The 22710-nt window shown below is 37.5% G+C and overlaps 1 protein-coding gene across 2 annotated transcripts in view; it reads left to right on the forward strand.

Moving 5' to 3' along the window:
- The window catches only part of LOC127953122 (ras-associating and dilute domain-containing protein), a 28857-nt gene extending 8139 nt beyond the window's left edge, over positions 1–20718 (forward strand). The window contains exons 5-16 of one of the 2 annotated variants that reach the window (XM_052552063.1): positions 86–760; positions 1071–1108; positions 2466–2641; positions 2823–2935; positions 5912–6131; positions 6555–6727; positions 12676–12820; positions 13038–13216; positions 13667–14009; positions 16105–16223; positions 19557–19696; positions 19916–20718. In XM_052552063.1, the coding sequence (XP_052408023.1) occupies positions 86–760; positions 1071–1108; positions 2466–2641; positions 2823–2935; positions 5912–6131; positions 6555–6727; positions 12676–12820; positions 13038–13216; positions 13667–14009; positions 16105–16223; positions 19557–19696; positions 19916–20003 (2409 nt within the window). In that variant the 3' untranslated portion in view covers positions 20004–20718. Of the gene's footprint in view, positions 1–85; positions 761–1070; positions 1109–2465; positions 2642–2822; positions 2936–5911; positions 6132–6554; positions 6728–12675; positions 12821–13037; positions 13217–13666; positions 14010–16101; positions 16224–19556; positions 19697–19915 lie in introns of both variants that reach the window. The other variant, XM_052552062.1, reaches the window with a different exon arrangement.
- The last annotated feature ends 1992 nt before the right edge of the window (positions 20719–22710 follow it).

Genomic DNA, 22710 nt, shown 5'->3' on the forward strand with positions numbered 1-22710 from the left:
TAACGGTCAGAAAGTTAAGATTAATTTCAGATTCTGTTGGCACAGTTAATAAAACGTCCTGTTTTTGCTGTTAATCTCTTCTCAGGACTTTCTGGTCTATCTGATGAGTGGGAACAGTTGTATATTTGGCTCCTCCATTGAATCCTCCACTGGTAACAATGAGGAGACCCTAAAAGTGGACGTCTTACTCTTTGCCCCTGACATCCTACCTCAACACTGCTGTGTACAGCGTCTAGACGCCACCAGTGACCAGACCAAGGGAAGTAGCAAGATGCAAACCAGGCTCATACCCCTCCACAGCGCACTTGTTACACACAACGGCGTCCCCCTTGATGACGAGGTTGAGTTGTGTCCGGGGGACCTGGTGGGCCTCGGGCAGCACTATCTCTTTATGTTCAAGGACCCTACGGTCTCAGGAGCCTTCCAGACCCCATCCTGGATGGCCACTCTGTGTCCTCCAGCCACAACGTCACCCTGTAAACTGTGTGGAACGTCTGTCAGGAGGAGGAGGACTCAAAAAATGGCCGCCCGTTGGAGGGACTTGGAGGGCAAGGTGCTGTCGTTGTCCTATCAGGTGCAGCATGAGGAGCAAGTCTTGGAGAAGATTCTCAGTATGGTGGACCCAGGAGGGGAAGAACCCAAACTTACTCCAGCCTTTCTGCTGTGTTTGTGCATTCAGCACTCCGCCACCAACTTTAAATTGGTTCACCTCCGGAAATTGCTGCTCTCTATCGCTAATCAAGTCCAGCTAACCATGTTGGTGAGTGGGAGTTTATAGAGTACTAAAAGCAGCCAACACCACAGTAATACCATGGAGCTTTGGAGGTGACACGTATACGTATATATGTGTGTGTGTGTGTTTGTGTGTGTGTTTGTATGTATATATATACACACACAATGGTTTATTAGTTTAGTAACCATTTAGTGCTATGGTATATTGTAGTATATGATCTCCATATGATGCATTTTAAAACCATCTGATAGACAACATGTTTGTCATAAGAAATTGAAAGTTGGTACTCCTAAACAGATCTGTTTTTTCTAAAAAGTTTTTTTTTCCTCCTCTACAGGAAAGAACAAAAGAACTCGCAGCTCTGCAGCCAGACATGTGAGAGAGCTTTTTTCTTTCTGCAACTAATCTTCTTTCACTCGCCTCTCTGAGATAAGAGCAGGGAACTTAAAGGACGGCAGTAACTAGCTCATTATCACCCATGGTGCTGTGGGTGCTCAATTCACTGTTGTTTTCTCTGTGGTGCCCAATCATGACCCGAGATAAGGCCGCTTGAGCATGCCATTAACTGTTGAAGTGTACAGTAATAAATAAAGTGCTAAAGTGGTTCAGGCTCTGATTGTCTCATGTGTAAATTGTAGATTTGGCCAGCAGAGAGCTGGCATTTTCTATCAGTTGATGTTTTCCGCTCAGTCTACATCCTGATTTTTTTATCTTTTACCTCCATATTGTGGTGAGGGGTACAGCTTAGTGGTTAAAATGGAAGTACTAAATGGGGGAAATTAACCTCAACATCTTTGATTTTGTGATTATGGCTTGCTTACTTCATAAACCAGCTTTTCTTTGTCTTATTTAATTAGTAGTTAAGGTGGTTGGGTGGTTGGACTTTTAGACAGACAGATGTTTGGTTGATTGGATGGATGGATGGACGAATGGTTGGGCAGACAGATACATAAATGCTTATATGGATGGTTGATGACTGATTGTAAATTGGTTGGTTGGTTAGAAATATAAATTAATATATATGGTTTGAATTAAATGGTTAGACATAATGATATGGTGATTTGGGTTGTTGGTTGGACAGACGTGTAGACAGACAGAAAGGTTGAAAGATGGATGGCTAATTAGACAAAACGACATAAATGTAAAGCTGGATAATTGGTTGGACAGACCAATCAATAGGTACAGGGACAGATGGTTTCTGAGTTAGTTGGATGTACATCTATATATACATATATATATGTAGATGGATGGGTAGACACATAGCTGGAAAGATCATTGGCTAGACAGAAAGATTGGTTTGTTGCTGGGTTGGTTGGACAGATATTATTTTTTTTTAAGTTACGGAGGTATAAATGGTTGGTTGGTTGATTATTTTCAGCAGATAGATATATGACTGAACAATCTTATAGATGGGTGTTTATAGGAAGATAGAAGTCTGGTTGGTTGGATGTACAGATATTTTATATGTATAAATAGTAGATTGGTTTGTCAGACAGAAAAAGGGATGGCTGATTGCTGGTTGATTGGTTAGACAGGTAAGTGGATGGTTGTTTAGATATATGGATGGTCGGTTTGTTGGTAGAAAAAAGAGATTTATAGTTGGATAGATGGTAGGTTTGGAGAATCAATGTTGTTATGATAAAGAATGGATGATTGTTTGTTAGATACAGACAGATGGTTGGATGAATAAATGAATGTATAACGTGTAACCATTGTGCTTACTATGATACAGAAGCACTAGTGATACGTCGGAAGAGCAGCATGTGTTGAACATAAAGGACCTGATCCCAGGCCTGCAGCCACTGGTGCTGTGGATGTCCAACTCCATTGAGCTTCTGCACTTCATCCAACATGAGGTCCCCCTGCTCTTAACATGGAGACAGCAGGACAGACAGGAAATGGACAAAGGTACAAGCCTTCACTCGCTGTGTTCTCCTAAATTATACTAAATATGTGTTTGATCATTGTGACACAATACCTTGTTGCTTTAGTTATTGGTTCGTTTCAGCTTTTTGTTTCGGAACAAAGGAATGCTGGTACTTGAGGTCTTTTGTGAATGTGCAATACCATCATGTCTTCTTCTGCTCAGAATCAATGGATTGTCAGATCCAGTCCACACGTGCTGCCAGCGAGGAGGCCATGACAGTACTAGAGGAAGTCATCATGTTCACCTTCCAGCAGTGTGTCTACTATCTCACTAAAGTAAGTACAAATTAAAGACCATTATGTCTGTTTAATGATTAAATTATTAACAGTTTTGTGTGGTTAAGGACTATATTTACTATTTTACTACTAAAAGTATAACCTTTTACTAATTGTTCTTGATACGTAATGTTTATATTACATTAAATATGTTCCTCCTTTCCCTAAAGGATGTAAAATATGTGATACAGGACATAACCGTGTAAACAGCATTTTGTGCTTCCAGTCTGTAAGCCAAAATAAAGTCATAACAGGGTTCAGTTGAGACATTGGGATTGGCCATAGCCACTGGTGAGCAAGATAACTTGTTCTCTCCTCCCAAAAGAATCGAAAACAAACATATTAACTGTGTATTTTCTCAAGGCTCAAGTTAATGACAAATCCCTGCTTCTTTTAAACGAGCGTGGAATGTTTTGGAACACGATGTTGACTACATTTATTTTCATTTCATGCTTTAGTTGTCCTTGATAAATGTCTTAAAGACATTGTTTAATCAGAAATTGTTATTTTATGTCTATTGTTATTTTCTCCATGGAGCATAAAGGAAATTGTGATTTTAAAAAACGAAATTTTTAAATAAAAGACCTGAAGTACTTTATTAAGTTGAAGTACTGAAACTGCTTATACTAAAACTAAAATAACTATATTTTAATGCTAAACAGAAATATAAAAAAAGATCATAGAAACTTAAAACTAAAAATTTAAAAATAAAAAACTGACTATTAAAAAAAAGGCAATTAAAAATAAGAATGATGCTACTGTATAACAGTATGTAAGCAGTGCTAAAATAACACACAAACAAAATGTCATGAAACTCATTCTCTATTCAAATCAATTATCATTGCATCCGTTCAGTGGTGAGTCACCTTGAAGTACAGACTAGTTGCAGATTAACTTTGTGGAGAAATAGTAAATGGAAAGGTTATGTCTTTAACGGTCCAGTCACTTCAGTCTTGTCCTAGAAAACAACTGAGATATCAGGGGTTAAGAGGACTGTCAGTGGAGCAGACAGGAAGCCCAAAGTTACCCATCCTCTGCCTGACGGAGAAGCAGCTGTGGACCTCCACATTTGACTCAGAGAGTTCATCTGTTTCCTGAGCAGGAAATATTCTGTTCTCATCACCAGAACGGGAGAGGAGTGTCCAGTTAAAGCAGTCATAACTGCCAACAGGATATTAACAGTTACCAGGAGTTTAGTTTCTAAATCATTACCATTGGAATTTCCTTGAAATTTAGAAGCCAGTCTGATATCTGTTACCTGTGATGTCATACTGTGTAAGGTGATCGGTTGGTGACAGGAAATCGTATTTCCATGGTAAAACAAAACATACAGATCATTAAACACGTTGTAATTAAGAGCATTAACCTCTTTTCTATAACACGTGTTGGGAATGGTTTTTATCATAACATTAGGTATTTCTTTTCAATATCAGTTGTTGTGAATGGTGGGATCCAGGCATTTCTTAGTCATGATAATGAACACTGATGTCATGGCTGTGACCAAAAGGCAAGGCAAGAATGCGTCAATCAGTGATGAGTCATGGGGGCGGGACTTTTGGCTCTGGTTAGTTTCTCAGTGACCTCATATGGCTGAAGTGCATGGAGTGTTTCATTAACCTCTGCTGTGCCCTGACGAATTGGCAGGGTGTTTGTGTGTGTTTTTTAAGAGTTGTATTGAGGGTACAGCCACATTTTCTGCTGTCAATTCAATAGGAATCCATGTGATTGGCAGTTATGAGTGAAGGTGAAAAATTCCCCCTTGCGGATTTCGCAGCAGATTCAGATTGGTTGCAAATTTGCTGCTTGGTTTGACTTTTGAGACTACTGTGTTAGCTGTGCTTCATAGATTACTAGACTATTGACAGTAGACAGTGGAATTTTTTTGTTTGCAAAATTTTGCCAAAAAATTATGTTAGTGATTGAATCTTTACATTGAAAATGTTTTATTCGCAATATATGGATGACAACAGACACCCATTTTTCACCAGAATTTCAGTGATGTGTCTGTAATGCTACAAGCATTTAACATTAGAATTAAATTACAACAATAGAAAAAAAGTTCCTCAGTTTTAGGAAATGTAAGTATTAAATATATTAAACTATATAAAAATGTAGTGCTATTGCATGATCTACAGGCTAAGTGTTTCAGAGCAGTTCACAATCAACAAAAACGCACATTTATGCCAATTGCTTACGATCGACTGTTGATGAATTCTTACTGTTTTTATTAGATGTAAGAGTATTTTTGTTTTTATCACCTGCATCTATTTCAATGATAAGCCAGTATATAGACATAATAAAAAGCATAATAGACATAATAAAAACATATATTTCAAAATAAGAGCTCCAGTGTATTTCAGGCTTGTAATTAAAAATCTGTTTGTTTTTTTCCTGTTTAATATTGCTATTTCGCAAATGTGGCCACACCTTTAGTTTGAAATCTGATGTATGGTCTTGCCAGATTTTGTTCTCCTTCCTTGTTTTCTTGTGCGTAAACAAACAACTTCCTGGTGGATTTTATTGAATATTTTCCTTTATTGCATGGATTTGGATCAGTGTGAACCGTCTTGCCTAGTTATCTGCTTTGATAACAGAATCCTTTTATCTGTTCCTGAGGGGCAACCGAGGTTTACTCAGTGGGAGAAGTGAGTGTGGGTGTTAGATGCGTCTGTGCTTTAGTCTTATCTGAATGACTCTCGGGACTCTCACTGGCGCTGTAACAATGGGCAGTCAGGGCAGAGACGTTCTCTAGAGTCCAGTCACGGTCGCATATCACCCGCTGAGAGGAAGTCAGCCTGTGCCGTACTTCCTGTTGCCTTAGACGTGATGTTCAGGAACTGCACACAGCACTGCTCCTAGCTACCACCTCTCTACTGAAAGCACAGATAATGTGACCTGTATCGCTCTGTCCTTTTGGGGTTGCATTTATGATTGGTACGCACAGTAAACAAACATTTTTCCCATTCCCTTTGCTAGATTATGTATGCCATGTTACCGGGGCTGCTGGATAGTAACCCTTTCTCTGAGAGCGGTCAGCTGCGCATGCCTGCTGGGGTCAGCCAAATCCTGGACGTCCTGAAGGAGGCACTGCACCTGCTCAACGCTTTCCAGGTGCACAGCGAGATCACATCTCAACTGCTGACCTACCTGTTCTTCTTCACCAATGCCTCGCTCTTCAACACGCTCATGGAGAGAGGTGAGCACACGCTCTCAATGTCTTCTGAGGACCTGATGCACAAGCTGTTTACACCAAAGCCACGGAGGCTACAACATGTACTGCCAGAGAGCGTGGTGTGAACTACTTTGTTTACACTACAGTGCGTCTCGATACTTTGTTTGGACAGGAACTTTTTCACAAGGGTGTGAATTTTACAAAGTGAATATTTGTAGCTAGGTGTCAACAACACTGGCTGCATAGCACAGCTTTTTGCTTGATAATAGTCTGCTGGAGCCGGACACAAGTATTACAAAATGTAAACTGGTTTAGTTTGAATTGAGTTTGGGATATTTTGTGAGATTGTAACTTTTTGACAACTACTAGAAAGCTATAATGAATAGCATGCTACCTGTGGCACTGATTGAGACTTCTGAATAAATATTGATATGGATGTTTTATAAGGGTCTGGAGGTGGCTTCTACCAGTGGTCTAGAGGAGTGCAGATCCGAGCCAACCTGGATTTGCTGATGGACTGGATTCAGAGCATTGGCATGGGAGATTTGGCTGCTGACTTCTTCCAGAGGCTCTCCTCAGCTGTCAACCTGCTCGCTACACCCAAGGAGACCCTCCTGCAGGTCAGAAACCCTTTAAACTGCCTCACAAAGGATTACACAGATACAACGTATCTGAAAATATGAAGGATTTACAGATGTGTTGCACTAGAGGTGTGCCGGTAGCACTTTATTTTACAGTCCTGTTCCTCATGTACCTACTATGTACTTATTATAGTAATTACAATAACTCTGTAATAACTTGGTACAAACAATGACCCAACCCCTAAACCTAACCCTACCCCATGTAGTTACCTTGTATTACAGGACTCTTAGATAAATACACTGTTAGTACACATACTGTGAAATAAAGTGCAACCGGTTTGCCTATATAAAAATAAAAATAAAATAAAACCTAGACAAAATAAAACCAAGATTCAATTTAATATTCCCACAGCAGAACAACATACCATAGCAATGACAGACTAACTTACTGGCTGATAATTCAAATAATATTTGTAAATTTTGTAAATGGATATTTTGCAGACCATTAAGATTAATAATGCATCCTAATGAGAAGACTGATTGATTGATTTCAGAATTAGAATTGTGTTTTTTCGTATTCAAATGCATTGCAATTCATTTTCTGTTAGCAAAATATTATTTCCTTAATTTGGGGTCAAATTTTTATTTGGACCATTTGATGTGAACCTACCAAATACAGTATATTGTTTCCTTAGTCATGGATAACCTGGAAATTTTATGGAATTTATTTTTTTTATAATTTTTTTGTGAATTAATGAAGAATTATTAATGATATTACAATAATAATATTAATTAATGATAGTTAAAGAAATTAGTAAAATCTTAAGTATCATTGATGTTTATATAGCGATTATAAATTGGTAACACTTTCCAGTAAGGTCCTATTGGTAACATTACCTAATGCGTTAACGTTGAATAATAATGAAAAATAAAATTGTTATAGTTTTTTTATATTTTTAAATATATTTTAATACAAATACAACTGTTCATTGTTAGTTTGTAAGCTCAGGTCCATTAAAGAATTTTAACAGACACGACTTTTAATATGATAATTTGAATATATTATTAAATTTTGTTAACTAATGAAGTTACCTAAAGTCGTCTAATGGAACCATATTGTAAAGTGTTGCATAATGTTTTTTTTTTTTATATACTCTGAAATTTCCATCATTTAGTCATTAATATTGCTTGCAAGTCATAGTGTTGTGAGAAAATTGTTCTCTTGAATAGCTTTTAACGAATTAGTCAAAACAGTTCACAAATCCAGCTGAATGATTCATTTGTAAATTGGTCTAAAAAAATCCCTTATTAAGAAATGCATTGGTCATAAAGTGTGGGAACCTTGGGTATCGATGGCTACCAAAGGAAATTGTGTACTGTACTTGCTTGGTGTGTCAGAAATGGTGTTGCTGCATTCCTATATTGTCTGTCCAGTTTCCTTTTGACGAACATCTTGTTCTAGTTTCACTAAACTGGTGAATAAGGCAGCTCTTTAGTTGCAAAGAAGAATGAACTAGGGTTTGACAGCAAGGTGTGTTAAACGTTATAATCTGGGTTTGACTGCTGATTTGAAAGGTTGTGAGTATCAGTTATCCCGATAAAGCCCTTTATTGGTCATCAGACAGCCACTAGGACTATAAAAATGACGTGATGTTTTAAGAAACGCTGAGCAAACCTGTTTCTCAAGCCTCCAGCTTCATTCAATAAAACCGCATGATGGCATCAATCTCATGACAAAGGTCATATTTACATCTCAAGTCATGCAGTTTTTCTGCACATCACATAAATAAAACCCCGTTGAGCTTGTCAGAACATGCCAGTGGCTTCATCTGTGAATGGTTTGTCATGTAATCCCAATGCAGTCATCACAATGTAGACAGAGCGCCACAAGCAGGAGAGACTTTAGTACCTGGGTGAACAGGAAATAGAAGAACTCCAAACATCTGTTTGTCTGGGCCTAAACCGGTTGACTTCCTTCAGAAGCCATTGTTTACTCTTTTGTGCATAAGGAAATGAGTTTCTCTTATAGCTTATCATACCATAAACCAAAGGCACAATAACAGAGGACAGTACAAAGTTTACAGCACGCCACCCGAACACATCCTGTGCCGCGGGGGGTTTACAGGTCTCGTGAAGCGGCTCACGGCTGTCATTTGACTGGTGAACTTTGACCTTTAAAGCTCTTAAGCTGTCGGAGTGTCACACAGGAGACGTGAGAGCCGGATTACAGCTCTGGGTGGGAGGGGCTAGTGTGAGCTCACTGTCTTGAATGAGCTGAGTTTACTTTAAACTCACTCCAGACAAACACATACATGACTCACGCTCACATGACCGCTCTGTTTATTTGTTCTGCATTCTGCTGTCAAACATGAATGTACTTTGAACAGTCTGAAACTGTAAATTAAGTGTTGTTGTTTTTCTTATTTCTCAGAACAACATTTGCCAATTAGATTGAGGGCGTTTCTAGTCCACCCGACTCAACACAGTCGATCTGCCTTTTCTGAAATAGTACACTTTTTTCAAACTGATTGGAGTTTTTCTGTATCTGTCTAAAGCTGCTTTTTCATTATCTGTGACAAACAACAGATATAAAGATCAGTGTGAGCTGTGTGAACAGGAGGTCTGATCATACAGTATATGCACATGTAAGATTTTCAGGTCTGATTTGAGCTTCAGGTGAATTTAAGAATTTTACCTTTTGTGGCTAGACTGTGTGCAAGTGTTTCTTAACCAATGAGAGTGAGGTGAAAACTGACATCATTTTTTCACTAAATGTTACTCTTTAGAGTTTATTTATTTAGATATTTATTTCCAGAATGGGTGATTGAATAGTTGTGTCCAAAATAATACCCATTTATCTATTCTTCAAATTTATCCTTGTAGGGTTGTGGGATGTCTGTAATAATTATTACATACTTATTTACATTGATAAGCCCTAGGAAAACCTCTGTACTTTCAAACATATATTCACAATAGTTTTTGTGTGGATATAATCATGCATTCATTATTCATTTATTTACCATGGTGAATAAGTAGAGGGTAACTATACATTTGGTGCGGCTTCCATTAGGAGACCAAATGCAAGAGTTTTGGAGCCAGTTTAATCTTTTCGCACTACATGTAACTGTAGTTTAATTTATTTGTACGCCGTGAGTATATGTGAATTTTAATGTTGAGTTTCCCACATTTCCACAAATGGACAATCAGTCATTCAAACCGGTTGCGTGCTGGTCAAGGATTAGTTTACCCCGGATTTTGCATGCCATGAAATTAAAAGCTGTAAATAGCTGTTTCCATTACCCTTCAAATTGCCCAAACTGAAATTGCGAATTGAAAATACGCCTAATGGAAGCGCATCATATATCGCAAAAAAAGTTGGGTGGTTTTTTTAGGCAATTCTGGAAAATTAATATTTCGCAACACTGCAAAGGAAACCTTCTTTTCCACATTTTCAGATCACATGGCATACTGAAAAAGTCATATGATCGTTTTTCAATGTACTATAACCTTTAAGAAACGTAAAAAGTGGCCGATGTCAAGTATTATGGCCTTTCCTTGCCATTACTGTTGGGATAACTCTTTGTTTATACTTTATACTCTATACTGTCTATACTGCTCTGATACGTCCAACAGAGAAGATTGTGACCAGTCTAGTCAATGCTGATGTTCATACCAGCCGCACCATGGCACATTTCAGAAGAGGCACTCCATTTTATGGAAATCTGTAATGGCTACACAGCTAATGTGAAAGGCTATTTTAGCCTAGCAATACTTTATCAACCAAACAGACAACCTTAGTAACCACCTAGTGACTTTTAACAGCCATACAGCAATACCTTAGCACCTTCCTAGGAATAAAACACTGCAACATTTTGGCAACATCCTGGCAAAGAAAGTTCAAGCAACAGTAGAGCGCTCCCTGCCAACTACTCAGAGCACTACAGCAATTACTTAATCTATCTCACTCATAATGCTGTATAGATCTTAAACTACTTAAACTGCTTTAGGGTTGTATAACCTTCAGACAGCTTTTTGAAAATATTCTAAAGTTGACAACAACTCTAGCCAACATTAAAGTTTCTTTTGAGGAACTGTACTGTTCTAGCTAATATTATAAGCACATGTAGCACTTGTCGAGACAACTGAGAATGCATATGTCTGTCAGTTTCATCCAGTGTGCAGTTACTGCTCTTAACTTCTTCTATCCTGTCAACAAACAGTGGTTGCATGTCACAGTTTCTAGGAGACTGGGTGTTAGGGTTCCACCCGTGGCATGAGGTCACAGTTTGTGGTTTGTAAAACAACCATTTTTGCAAATAGTTTCAGATGTCTTTTCCCCTTCTCCATCCATCTATTCTGGGACAGTCAACCCAGACAGTTGCTTGTGTGTCCATAGCAAAGAAAAATCACAAAATGACTTCTCTTTAATGCCTCAGTTATTTCTTGTAGACAGCAACAACATGAAAAGTAATTATAGACATTTTCTTACTCTAGCAAATGTGTCCCTCAACAGTGTCTTAAACTGTGCCCTCAGGTTTGTCAAGTCTGCAGACAAAACTATTATTAAATATTTAGCGTTCTTCTAATGCACATGGTCGAAAGCAACAACACGAGTGTGTTTTGACTTTAGTCAGTCTTGTGGCTTCTCCAGACTAGTGTGACACCACCCATCACGTGTTTGTGGCTTTTCTCAAATATGTCTATGCATCAGCTAAACCTTTCTCACTACATTCATCCTGGAATAGTTCATCACTTAGATTTATATATAATTTATATACATTTATCCTTTAAAAGATTTTCTTAATATATTTTAAATATGATTGTGTTTTATGTCATTGAACAAAACTTGTGAACTGGTGTTTAATCTAATTAAACTGAACGGAACTGAAAATATAAACCAAAAATAGCGTTAATAAAGAAGAACTCTTGGCTGAATTTACTAAGCTGTAATCTTAACCATGTGCCAAACGTATCCTGTCCTGTGTTGTGCTGATGAGTTTGTACAGTGTTCTTTCCAAGCCGCTGTTTCCTAAAGTTTGTGAAGAGACTGGTTTAATTACAAGTACTGGATGTTGTTTTGTTGTATTTCCTTTGTGGTATTTTAAATATGTTTTGTTTGCTCGAGAATAGAGTTTGCTTTTCAAATCAAGGCATATGTCGTTACAAATGATGTACCCTTGCGAAATGAGTAATTGTATACCTATGTTTTATTTTATTTTAATCAAAAATACTACAAACTGGTGTGTCCACCCTATTATTCTCATTATTGCATAGAAATGAACTAAGCATGTTTGCATTTCTTTGCTTGTTTTGCTTGAACTTATTTCTGCTTTTGACAGTATAGAAAACAACAATATTCCATATTGTGCTAACCTTTCTAAACCGAAACTATATCAGCATTTATTATTGTCATCTGCTGGAGTATTACAAAGTTCAACATTTACAAAGACACACTTCTGCTTTTTCTGGAGGTGAGGTTGTAAATGAGCTCATCATATGATAATGTGTTTGCTAATTCAGAGTTGATGCTGATTATTGCCGGACCACTCGAGCGCTGTTGTGACAGATGAGCGCAAGGATGTTTTGATGAGCTTTATTTTAGAAAAACTTCGCTCAGCTGACGCAGCGGTCACAGCTCAATCCAAAGGTTTGAGAACAACTCTTGCAGGTGGATGTTATGGAGAAATGTGTTTAGGGAGCGCTGGTATTGGCTCAGTCAGAGGTCCTTTGGTATTTTCCTCATACATACTCCCTTTAGGTGTTATTATTAGAAAACATGGGATGTCATTGTAGACTATATACCATTTTTATCTAAAATAATCTGTATGATCTGTGAATGTTTGCACCAACTTATGTCCTGAATAGAGTTAACTGTGCTGATAAATTTGTGCAAGTCCCAAAAACTAGTTTTATGTGTGAATGTTTGGCCCAATCACAACCAGATCTCTTGCAGATGAATGCTTCTATGCATCTGTGTGTGTTTACAGGCATCATGGAGCAGTCTGAGAGCTGAGTTTGTTCATCTGAACCCTGCGCAGCTGCATCACATGCTGAGAGAGTACCACACGGCTCAGATGTGTCCTCCGTGCTGGACGCCGTCTCCAGAGGACGCAGCTGCTGCCCTCAACACCTGTGAGCCCAAACATCAACACACAAACACTGGATAATACAATGACAATATTTAACCATTTGTCACTTCCAACATCTCTTGTAAAGCACCATTTCTTTCAAACGTATAGTGAAGTGAATGATTTTTAACTGATTTATTTTGAGTGATGTCTTAAATTGTTTTCTGTAGATTCTCTGTTCTTCTGCTTGAGTGCCTGACAACACAACTGTTTTCTCTTAGCTAATATCCTGGAAAGTTTCGAGAGCCATCCTCCTCTAATCCTGCCCAGCAGCATCTTTAACCTGGAGCTGGGAAATCCCATCACAGAGCCAGGGCTGTTCACTCCTCTCCGGCATCTGCAGGAGTTTATCCAGTCTCTCCCAGACAGACAGACACGGTCCGAACATCAGCCGTCACAGGTGAACCTCCTCCACACTGTTAACTCCCTACAGACGCAACGGAAAAACAACAGACATTTATAGCAAACTGGGTTGATAGTAGATTTCCAAATGTTGGCCTCAAGGTTAGAAATACGTCATTTTCAACTAAAGTCAGTATAGGTTTTTTGATACAGTTATAAACCTACCCTAGATTTCTTAAATTTTTGCTTAAATGACTACTATTAAATCATTAATAATTTAAGAACCACTTACTCTTGCTTTGAACAAAACCAAACAATATTTGAATCTTAATATCTTAATAGATAGGCCATCATTTAAATCTCTTAATAAAACTGAAATCACTCAAGGTTAAAGCACTAATGCATTATTAAACACATGATGTTGTGTGTCGTGAAAATGCTGTTCAAATAGATGAATTGACTTGAAATATAGTGTTTCATTTATTTGTGTCATTTCGGATGCATTCAGGGCTCCTGCAGTAACTTGACTGAAGAGACAGCATCTGAACCGATCTCCTGTCAGGACTCAGAGGAGAAGGATCAGAACCATGTCAGCCTGACACCTCCTCAGTTTCGGGGGTCTCACAGTAACCTGAGCTCGTGTGAGGCCGTCCTGACCCAAAAACTGAAGAGCCTGGAGCTCCACAACAGCCTGTCGGGGAATAGAGACCTGGGCTACCACAAGAGTCTGGCCCTTGACCCGTCCTGCCTGCTGACGCCCCCCAACACCCCTCAGAGTCTTGAGCAAGCCGAGCTTGAAGCCAGTCTCCTGGAGGGGGCAGCGCAGCAGACGTCCCGCCAGCACAGGAGAGGTAGAGTAGATGCTAAAACACACGCTGAACTGCTGCTCTTTCAACCACATTCTGGCTAAAAACCTTTCCAGTTCAGGATTTAGAAACTGGAAAAAACAATGTTTCTTACATATGCATTTAGTTTTGTAGATTTAAACCTTCTTGAGCACTAGTACAACTCATCTTCTGTTCGTTTGTCAGCTGTACTCTGAGAGATATCTGGGATATTTTCATCCTATAGCGTGTTCCCTGATTTCAAAGGCAGGGGTATTGTCTTGGGAGGCGTAAGGGAGGTGCTGGTGTTGATGTGGAGCTGGGTTTGTGTGCTCTGGCTGCACCAGGAAACCAGCCCCCCTTCTGTCCCACGTGTAATATAATGAGCAATGGTCAGGTGAGGTCACTGAACAACTTCAAGAGTGAGTCTTTGTAACTGGTGTTGGGATCAGGTTAATATTCTGAACATTTCTGGGCACTTTATTTCTTCGTTAGAAGTACTAAAATAATCATTATTGGAAGTCAAGCAATCAAAATTATGCCTCAGCCTAAATATTACTACCAAGATCAGGTAATTCATAGAGCTTCTGTAGCTATTTCAAACCTATTGTAGAGACATTTATAGGAAAACAATAATAACTCTTGCTGTTTCATCAACGATGAGAAATGATTTCCGATTTCCATGATGAAATCATAAAAACATTATACATTTTTACAGCATTGGCAAGCAATAAACAGAAAGCTTTCATAAACTAAACTAGAGTATCTAAATAATACTCTGGTCCAGTAATGGGGGATTACCATATTCATAGACCATGGTATTTACATGGTACTTCTGAGAATACCCTGAGAAAACCATACTACATGCCCCAACCAAGGGGTTCTTTGTTTTGCTTTTTTGTATGCAAGAATTTGAATTAGGACACAATGAGAAAAGATTTAGACTTCAACTTTATATATAGTCGTACTTGTACAAATGTACAAGGAAATTATATTGTGGTGGTGACAAACATAAAAGTTTTTTTAATAAGCATGAAAAAAATGTGTGTATGTGTATATATATATATATATATATATATATATATATAAAATATGGGCATGTTTTTAACCATTGTAAAGCAACAACAGCAGAAACAACAGTTGGATAAATGATGCCAATATTCAGTATAATTGCCATTTTATAATAAAATCATGTAAAGTAATTTAAGTAATTTAAGTCATATAAGCGTAATTCATGAGGTTAAAGTCACAGTTCACCCACAGATTAAAATTCATAATTTATTCACCCTGTCATTCCAAACCCATAAGACTTTTTAATTTCTGAAAATTTCTGATTTTTTTAAGGTAGCTTTAATGAAACCTGAGAGATTTCATTCGTTCAGAATACATTGCTACACTCAAACGTATAGTAATTTACAGTAATACATTTACATAAAGAGTGGTAGAGCACGACATGTGACATCCTGTTCCCACTGGTCTCCTGCGTCCTCTTTCTAAACTCTAGTGTGGATCTTCCTAATCAAAGGAACTCTCTTTAGACCACACTGCCACAGATGGCTAATTCATTCATCTTTTTTGGTTGTGGCACAAATCCTATAATCTGGTTCAGGAATTACAGAGAGGTGGTGATGTCAGGAGAAAAAAAGAGCAGTGAATAAAGCATCATGGGAATTTACAGTTGGCTTGCTGTCTGGAATCTTAATCGGGACAGGCTTTGTTCAGGACGCTGGCCGGGTGTCTGAGCACTGGAGGAAAACCTGTGTTTCCACAAACCCACGGCAGAAGATCTTTATGAGAACATGAAAAGACATCATAAAATCAGGGCTCAAACATATGTATCATATACAATATGAAGAAATGATGTTTGTGACGAACCAAAACCAAACCTGTGAAATTGATATTTGTCAGTTGACTTCTTTATTTTATTTATTTATTTTCAATTCTGAATTAATTTTGACTGTCATGAAATAATCACAATTATAATAATCTTGACAATCCTGGAAACCACCTTCATGTTCTTCATGCAAAGTATTATTTCTTCTGAGTATGAGCTGATGTATGACCGGGACATACATGTGTGTCTAGTGAAGATGTGATGTGTTGGACTTTGTTTTCTCAGTAGAGAACGGCATCACAGGAAACCCCAGAACAGAGGAGGATGAGGATGATAGAGATGAAGTGTTCACCGTAGAGCTGATGAGAGGACCTCATGGTCTTGGGCTGGCGCTGGTGGATGGAATGGTGAGAACGATGTTTGATCTGTTTTTCTTTTCTATTTATCGTTCTGTTCTTGTGTACTTGTCTCTCGCCCTTGTGCTAGTGTACATGACTCTCCTAGACTATATACAGTACATAATGGCATACTTCCCTACTGCTCTTACTCTTTCTATGATATATAGTATGTAGACTGTGCACAGTATGCAAATTCTTATGTTTTTATGGGATACCTGTATGGCGGTTGATGCAGATCAATGGTAATGAGAGTTTATTAGGAATATGACCTGGATATGTTTTTGTTTGACTCACACATGTTTTCCATTTTAAGCAAAAGCTCCCTCTAAGAAGCAGATTACAAATCGTCTTTTATAGCTGTTCCTTCATTGTGATTATGCTGATGAAATGACCATGTTTTATATACAGAATTACAGTGCTTCATATAAACATGCTGGTCAAATGAAAACTGTAAGCTATTATGACTAAAATAATGGGGCTACACTAGATCTCTACAGTTAAGTGCATGCAGGCTTTATCCCAAAACACACCTTGCAGCCCAAATAGACAGCATCTTAACTTCCCTTAGAGATACTGCACTCATACTTGGTAAAGTAGGCTTAGAATAAACAGTATGTTCAGACTAGGTTTCTTCACTGAACTTGTCGCAGTGTGTTGTGGGTAGACTTGTATTCGTTAAAACAATGGGCTAGGTGCACAAGATGGCGCCGGTGAGCTTCAGCGACGCGAGTGTGTGCGTACTTATTTCCGGTCTTGCGACGCTCGCATTGACTGTAAGGGAAACTTACATACGAAACTTGGCTAGATTTATATAATTAAAGATTTTCAAATTTAACAGCCGATAGTGGTATATCAAAAACATGGGGAAACATCCTCCCTTTATTTTGCGTACCTCTGTGGGGAAATTCATCAAGATACAACGCGGAGATTGCTTTATTCTTCTGTTGATTATGCGGATCAGCGTCAGTTCAGGTCCACAGGGATTTCTTTTTTCAAACACAAACCTCTCAAATATGCAGTACTTTTCATTTTCGAAGAGCTGGTTTTGTTCTGTTATGTAAGATAAATGTTACTGACTGTCCAACAAGACGCACAGAGATTTCTGATAAAGCGTTTTATTAACTTTATTTGATAACATAATTTATAACTAACTGTACAATTAAATGTAATATAATTATGGTAGGTTTGCTTTAAATAAAAGATCGCTGTTTGCATTCATGTGTGTTTTTATCTGTTTATTTGTTTTGTGAAAGATCTGCAGCATAAATCATTATCGATCTACGAGTAGGCATGTATATTGTTATTGTTTTGCATTAATTATCAGATTAAACAGATATTAAAATTAGTCACGTATTTTTTACTGTGTAAAATAATAAAATATGTTGTGAAAATAACGATGAAACAGACTGATGTATGTGTACAATTGAGAAATGGATACTTCTGAAGATAAATCGCAGCCCACGTCTCACGAGGTAAATATTTAATATAAAAAATAATAATAACAATGCAAACATCTTCGAGAAATAAGTAATTTGTACATTTACATATTTGGTAATATAAAATACATTAGTATATAGCTGTGTATACACACCATGAGTTAAACTTTCATCTCGTGAACATTAGTGTATTTAATTCATTCACCGGACCCAAACATACACAGGTTTCAAATCCACTGGCTCAGTTAACATTTGTAGTATAGTGATAATAGCAGTGTATATCTTATTTGCATATGAAGTGATATTATAAATCCTGTAAACATATAGAAGGTAATTTTTGGACTTCTCCGGTTCTCTGCACTGACTTTAAGCACAATATGGAATGCATTTTAAGAATACTATTCCCATCAATTGGTCAAAATGCACAACACCGCTGTACGCTGTATGAGAGACACGCTAAATGAAAGCACATTTACTCTCTGACAGCAGATGGCGCTAAACTGCAGAAAATGTCCTTACCCTGGAAACTCCATAAATAAAGCAGCTGCACTACTTTCTGAAACATATTTAAACATTTTAAATAGCCATTCAGATTTGTGCATTTCCTATGATGTTTATCATAGTGCCAAATAATTAAGTATTTCGACTTAATAGGCTATTTTAATCTGGACTACAACATGCCATAGATATATTTTGAAAGTGTTTAGTTTTTTTTATTGTTAATTCACACTTTACACGAGGGCTTCATTTTTAACATTAGTTAATTCATTAGTTAACATAAACTGCAAATGAAAAAATTATCTGAACATTCATTAATCTTATTCCAATATTAAATAACACGTTGTTAAAATGTAAAGTTGCAACTTTATTATTTAATGAGCTAACATGAACTAAGACTTATATTTTTTTAAACAAAGATTAATAACTTCTGTAGTAAATGTAGCTATATTTGCGCTTTGTGAATGTTAATAGTGAACTAATGAGATTGTAAAGTGATACCTATTGGTCTCTATGGTTCTTTTGCACTTTAATCTGTGCAAAACTTTTAACTTTATATATTTTTCTGTATTGCTTTATTTAAATGTTCAGTTATTTTGTTATTAAAAAAAAGCTAACTATTATACCATATTTTGAGCACTTTTTTAAAACTAAATTTCAATACCGTGATAATACCGTTTACCGTGATTAAAGCATGAGCAATTAATCGCAACAGGAAAAATTGATACAGGCATATCCCTAGTTTTGGGATTGTCTTCTATGCAAAGGACACATAATGCGACCTTAGGTTTCTGCTAAATGTGTTGCTACCTTAGATTTGGTTTTATCCAAAGCTGATGTGGACGACAGCATAATCTTGCTGTTTTTAAAGCCTTCACATCAGAAGTGATGCCCTAAAATGCTGCCTACGTAGGAAGCTCATTAGCTTTTGAACAGAGCCATAGTCTCTTAGGGTTGCTTTGTTCACCTCCTCTGAGAGTTTGGTCCTGTAAATGACTTGGTATTGCTGACTTAGGTGTTAGCTATGAGGTACAGTGAGGGGGGTTTGTTTTACGAGAAGCGGCTCAGTAGGGGATGAATGGGTTTGTGTTGGACACACTGAACGTCTTTTGAAGCTAATAATGAGTCCAGAGCTTGACTGAACGTGAGAAGACCTCCTGCGTTTCCCAGAACTGTACTGTCATTGAGAAGATAGAGCTGTTCTTAACAATAAGATGAAGTACAAACCTGACGACTGTGTGGTTGAGTCTTCTGAGAGAATAAAACATCAGCTTTCTCCGTGTGAGTCAAGACGCTCTCAAACAAATGCAGCAGTGCCATTAGACTGAAACAGAGGAGAATCAAACTCCTTCATTTCCTGTTGCTGTTGGGTCATCATGTAGTCATCACTAAACTTGTGTCTTGATAGAAAACTCCTCTGCGAGTGAGTGGGGTCTACGTGAAGTCAGTGGTCCCTGATTCCCCAGCAGACCTCGGTCAGAGACTAAGAGCGGGCGACCGCATCCTCGCTGTCAATGGAGTCAGTCTGGTGGGAATGGACTACCACAGGTGAACACTTCTCCAAACATTCATATATTCAGAAGTGGATGCATATATTTAAAACTAAAACATTGTGGGAAACATTTCTTTTCTACCTGTTTCTTCAACCACAAAACAGGGATTTTTGATATCTTATGATTGTTTTTTTTCTGCCTTTGTATGATTTTCAATGTCTTTGACACCAAAACTGACCAAAAGATCCTCTCATGTTGTGTCTTTTCCTGTCAGAGGACGAGAGCTCATCCGGACGTCCAGCGATTCGCTGCGATTACTGGTGGCCAAAACTGAGTCCAGGAGCTTCATCACCAGATGCTGAGAAACAAAACAGACTCGTCTGGAGGATTGGACTGATCTTTCCTCACGGATCCATTCAGACAAATCTCAGGCGGTGGAACTCAGATCTAAGCTGAAACCAAAGGAAAGACAACTGAAATTAATTCATTAATGTTGCTGTTTGTGTTGTTTTCTTTGTCTCTGGCTGTTGGTGGAAGTACAGAAGTCTCAAATGGCCAGGACAATGTGTTGATAGCTTTTTTAGCATTTATTTCACACTTTTCTTTCAATCTTTTATGTAACATAGTTTACCAGATGTTTTCTAGTGTTTTCTTTTTCTGTCATTCTCTGAGAAACAGTTGTGGTTCAGACAGAGTTTTTTCAGTTTCCACAAACTGGAAGAAAAAGAGAGTCTCACAAATCCATTCTCTGTTCATAACATCAAAATATTGCAGGAAATATAAGCCAAAACTACATTTAAGTCAGTTTTTTATTTATATATTTAGCCAAAGTATCACTGTTAATGTGGTTTGTGTTTCTGATGTTATAAATCGATGTACTATTTTATATTGATGTCATTCATATCAATATTACTCAATATAAATGATGTTCTTCCTCAGTGCCAGAAAACAGTGTTATATTGTCATCAGTGTTCATGATGGCATTAACAAACAATGTTATAATATTTATATTGATAGCTATTAATGTACAAGTGTAATAAATATTATTTTTTTTATTTTTAAAGAAAAGAGAAAAACTGTTTTTGTTGCTGTTGTTTATTTTCTTTTTTTAATGACTTTTAGTTAGTTTACTTTAAATTTATATCCATTCATTTCATTAACATTTTCTATAATTATAAACTATATCAGAATATCCCATTACCCTTCTGGACAAGATGATCATGCACAGTTTTCCAGTAATGTGTTTCCTATTGAACAGGAAGTTGGATGATGCATAGCAATAATTTGAATAGTTTGTGGCTGTTAGCAGTTTTAAATACACCTGGACAAAAAATAAGTGTTAATGTCCAGTAGTACACAAGAGTATAAATAGCCTCAAACCAGACGGACTAAAGCCAGAGAACTGCAGTCTGGGTTTCAGAGGGTCTTTAACTGGTTTATCTGCTCTGTAAGTCTGCAGAGGTTAACAAATGAAATCTAAATAAAGCAACAGTTCTGTGTGAATGAGGAGCTGCAGAAGAACATGAAGCTCAAGCATGAGTCTGAATAAAATGCTGCTCACCGCAATATTCATTTTTAGAGCTTTTACGGAGCAAAGTTTCCACTGCAGCAGCGACACACACACAGAGACAGAGACCATGTACTGGAGATCACGATTAGACTTCCACACGCTTAAACTGATCTTTAGACATATCCACCTCTTTACATTTCTTACAGGTTTTCTATTTTATTATTATTTTGGCTGTCCATGTCTGATCCAGTATGACCTCAAGCATTACATTCACTTAGATTATCAAACTACTCTTTATATAGCCTTTATATAGCCTTAAGCTTTATAATATATATATATATATATTCACATCATCTACTACTGTACAAATGTGTGTTTGTGTGTGTGTTTCACTCATTTATGTTCACCTTCAGTGTTCTTTAGACCACTGGAATCAACCACGTTCCTGGAGGCCCACCAACACTGCAAGTTTTCCAAGTCTCCTTAATCAAACACACCCGATTCAGATCATCGGAACTCTAACTTGGTTCTATAAGGTTCTAGCTGTGAGCCAATCAGCTTCGAATGCACACAAGACGACCAATCAGGATCAATTTTCTTTCTCATGTCGCCAGACTGCGCCAACAGTAGCGAAGATTTAACGTCAAATAGTTTAATTGTAAAATAATTTTAATTTTAATGCCACAGTGAAATATTTTTAAATGTTTATTATCTCTTAAAATGCCTATCTCTGGTCTTTAGCGACCCGGGACGAGGGTACGGGCTGTTAATGGTTGTGTGGAGAGACAGTCAAAGGTTCAGTTTCCCAAAAGTATTGTTAGCTATGGTCCTTAGCTCTATTAGTAATGACGAACTTGTGACTATAGTTATTTTGGGAAACTTGCTGAAAAAGACAGCATATTCTGGTTGGGTATGTTTTGAAGCATGGCTGCTGGTTTGAGCTGTTCCTAAACAACTAGCTCCTGCTCAAGACCAGCTCAAACCAGCACAAATTTATTTGTAAATAGTGACAGAGGAAGACTGGTTACACAATATGACTGAATATAATACATTACCAGAGCTTCAAGTCGTTCCAATCACAATAAACTCATTCAGAAATGTGTGCCTTGTTGTTAGGAGACACATGACAAATGAAAACAATATGTGTTCTCAATATCTGAAAATCAAGGAAGCCATTCACAGAAGCATCTTGGCAAGAAAAAAAAGAAGTATTTTTATGCAAATGATAGATTTTTGCCATAACCATGTGTGACAGTTAAAAAGAAACGAGACATGAAAGAGAACTTAGTTTATTAATCACATGCTGTGACGGCATCTTTCTGTCCATGTGTTTCAGATGTGTGCTCTCAGAAAACACTTTATCAGAAGTTTAAACTCATATGGTTTAACCTTTTAACTGTCACCCCCATTTTTGAACATAGATGTGGAAGTACACTATTCACACTTAAATTGTTATAAATCATAAACGCTTTTGAATACAGACCAAAGGTTGGTCTCTTTTTAAAGAAGACAATCTGCAGATTATTGCAGAAGTGAAATCATTTTAAAAAATGAAAGCA

The sequence above is a fragment of the Carassius gibelio genome, chromosome B3 (assembly GCF_023724105.1).
Source record: "Carassius gibelio isolate Cgi1373 ecotype wild population from Czech Republic chromosome B3, carGib1.2-hapl.c, whole genome shotgun sequence".
Classification (NCBI taxonomy): domain Eukaryota; kingdom Metazoa; phylum Chordata; class Actinopteri; order Cypriniformes; family Cyprinidae; genus Carassius; species Carassius gibelio.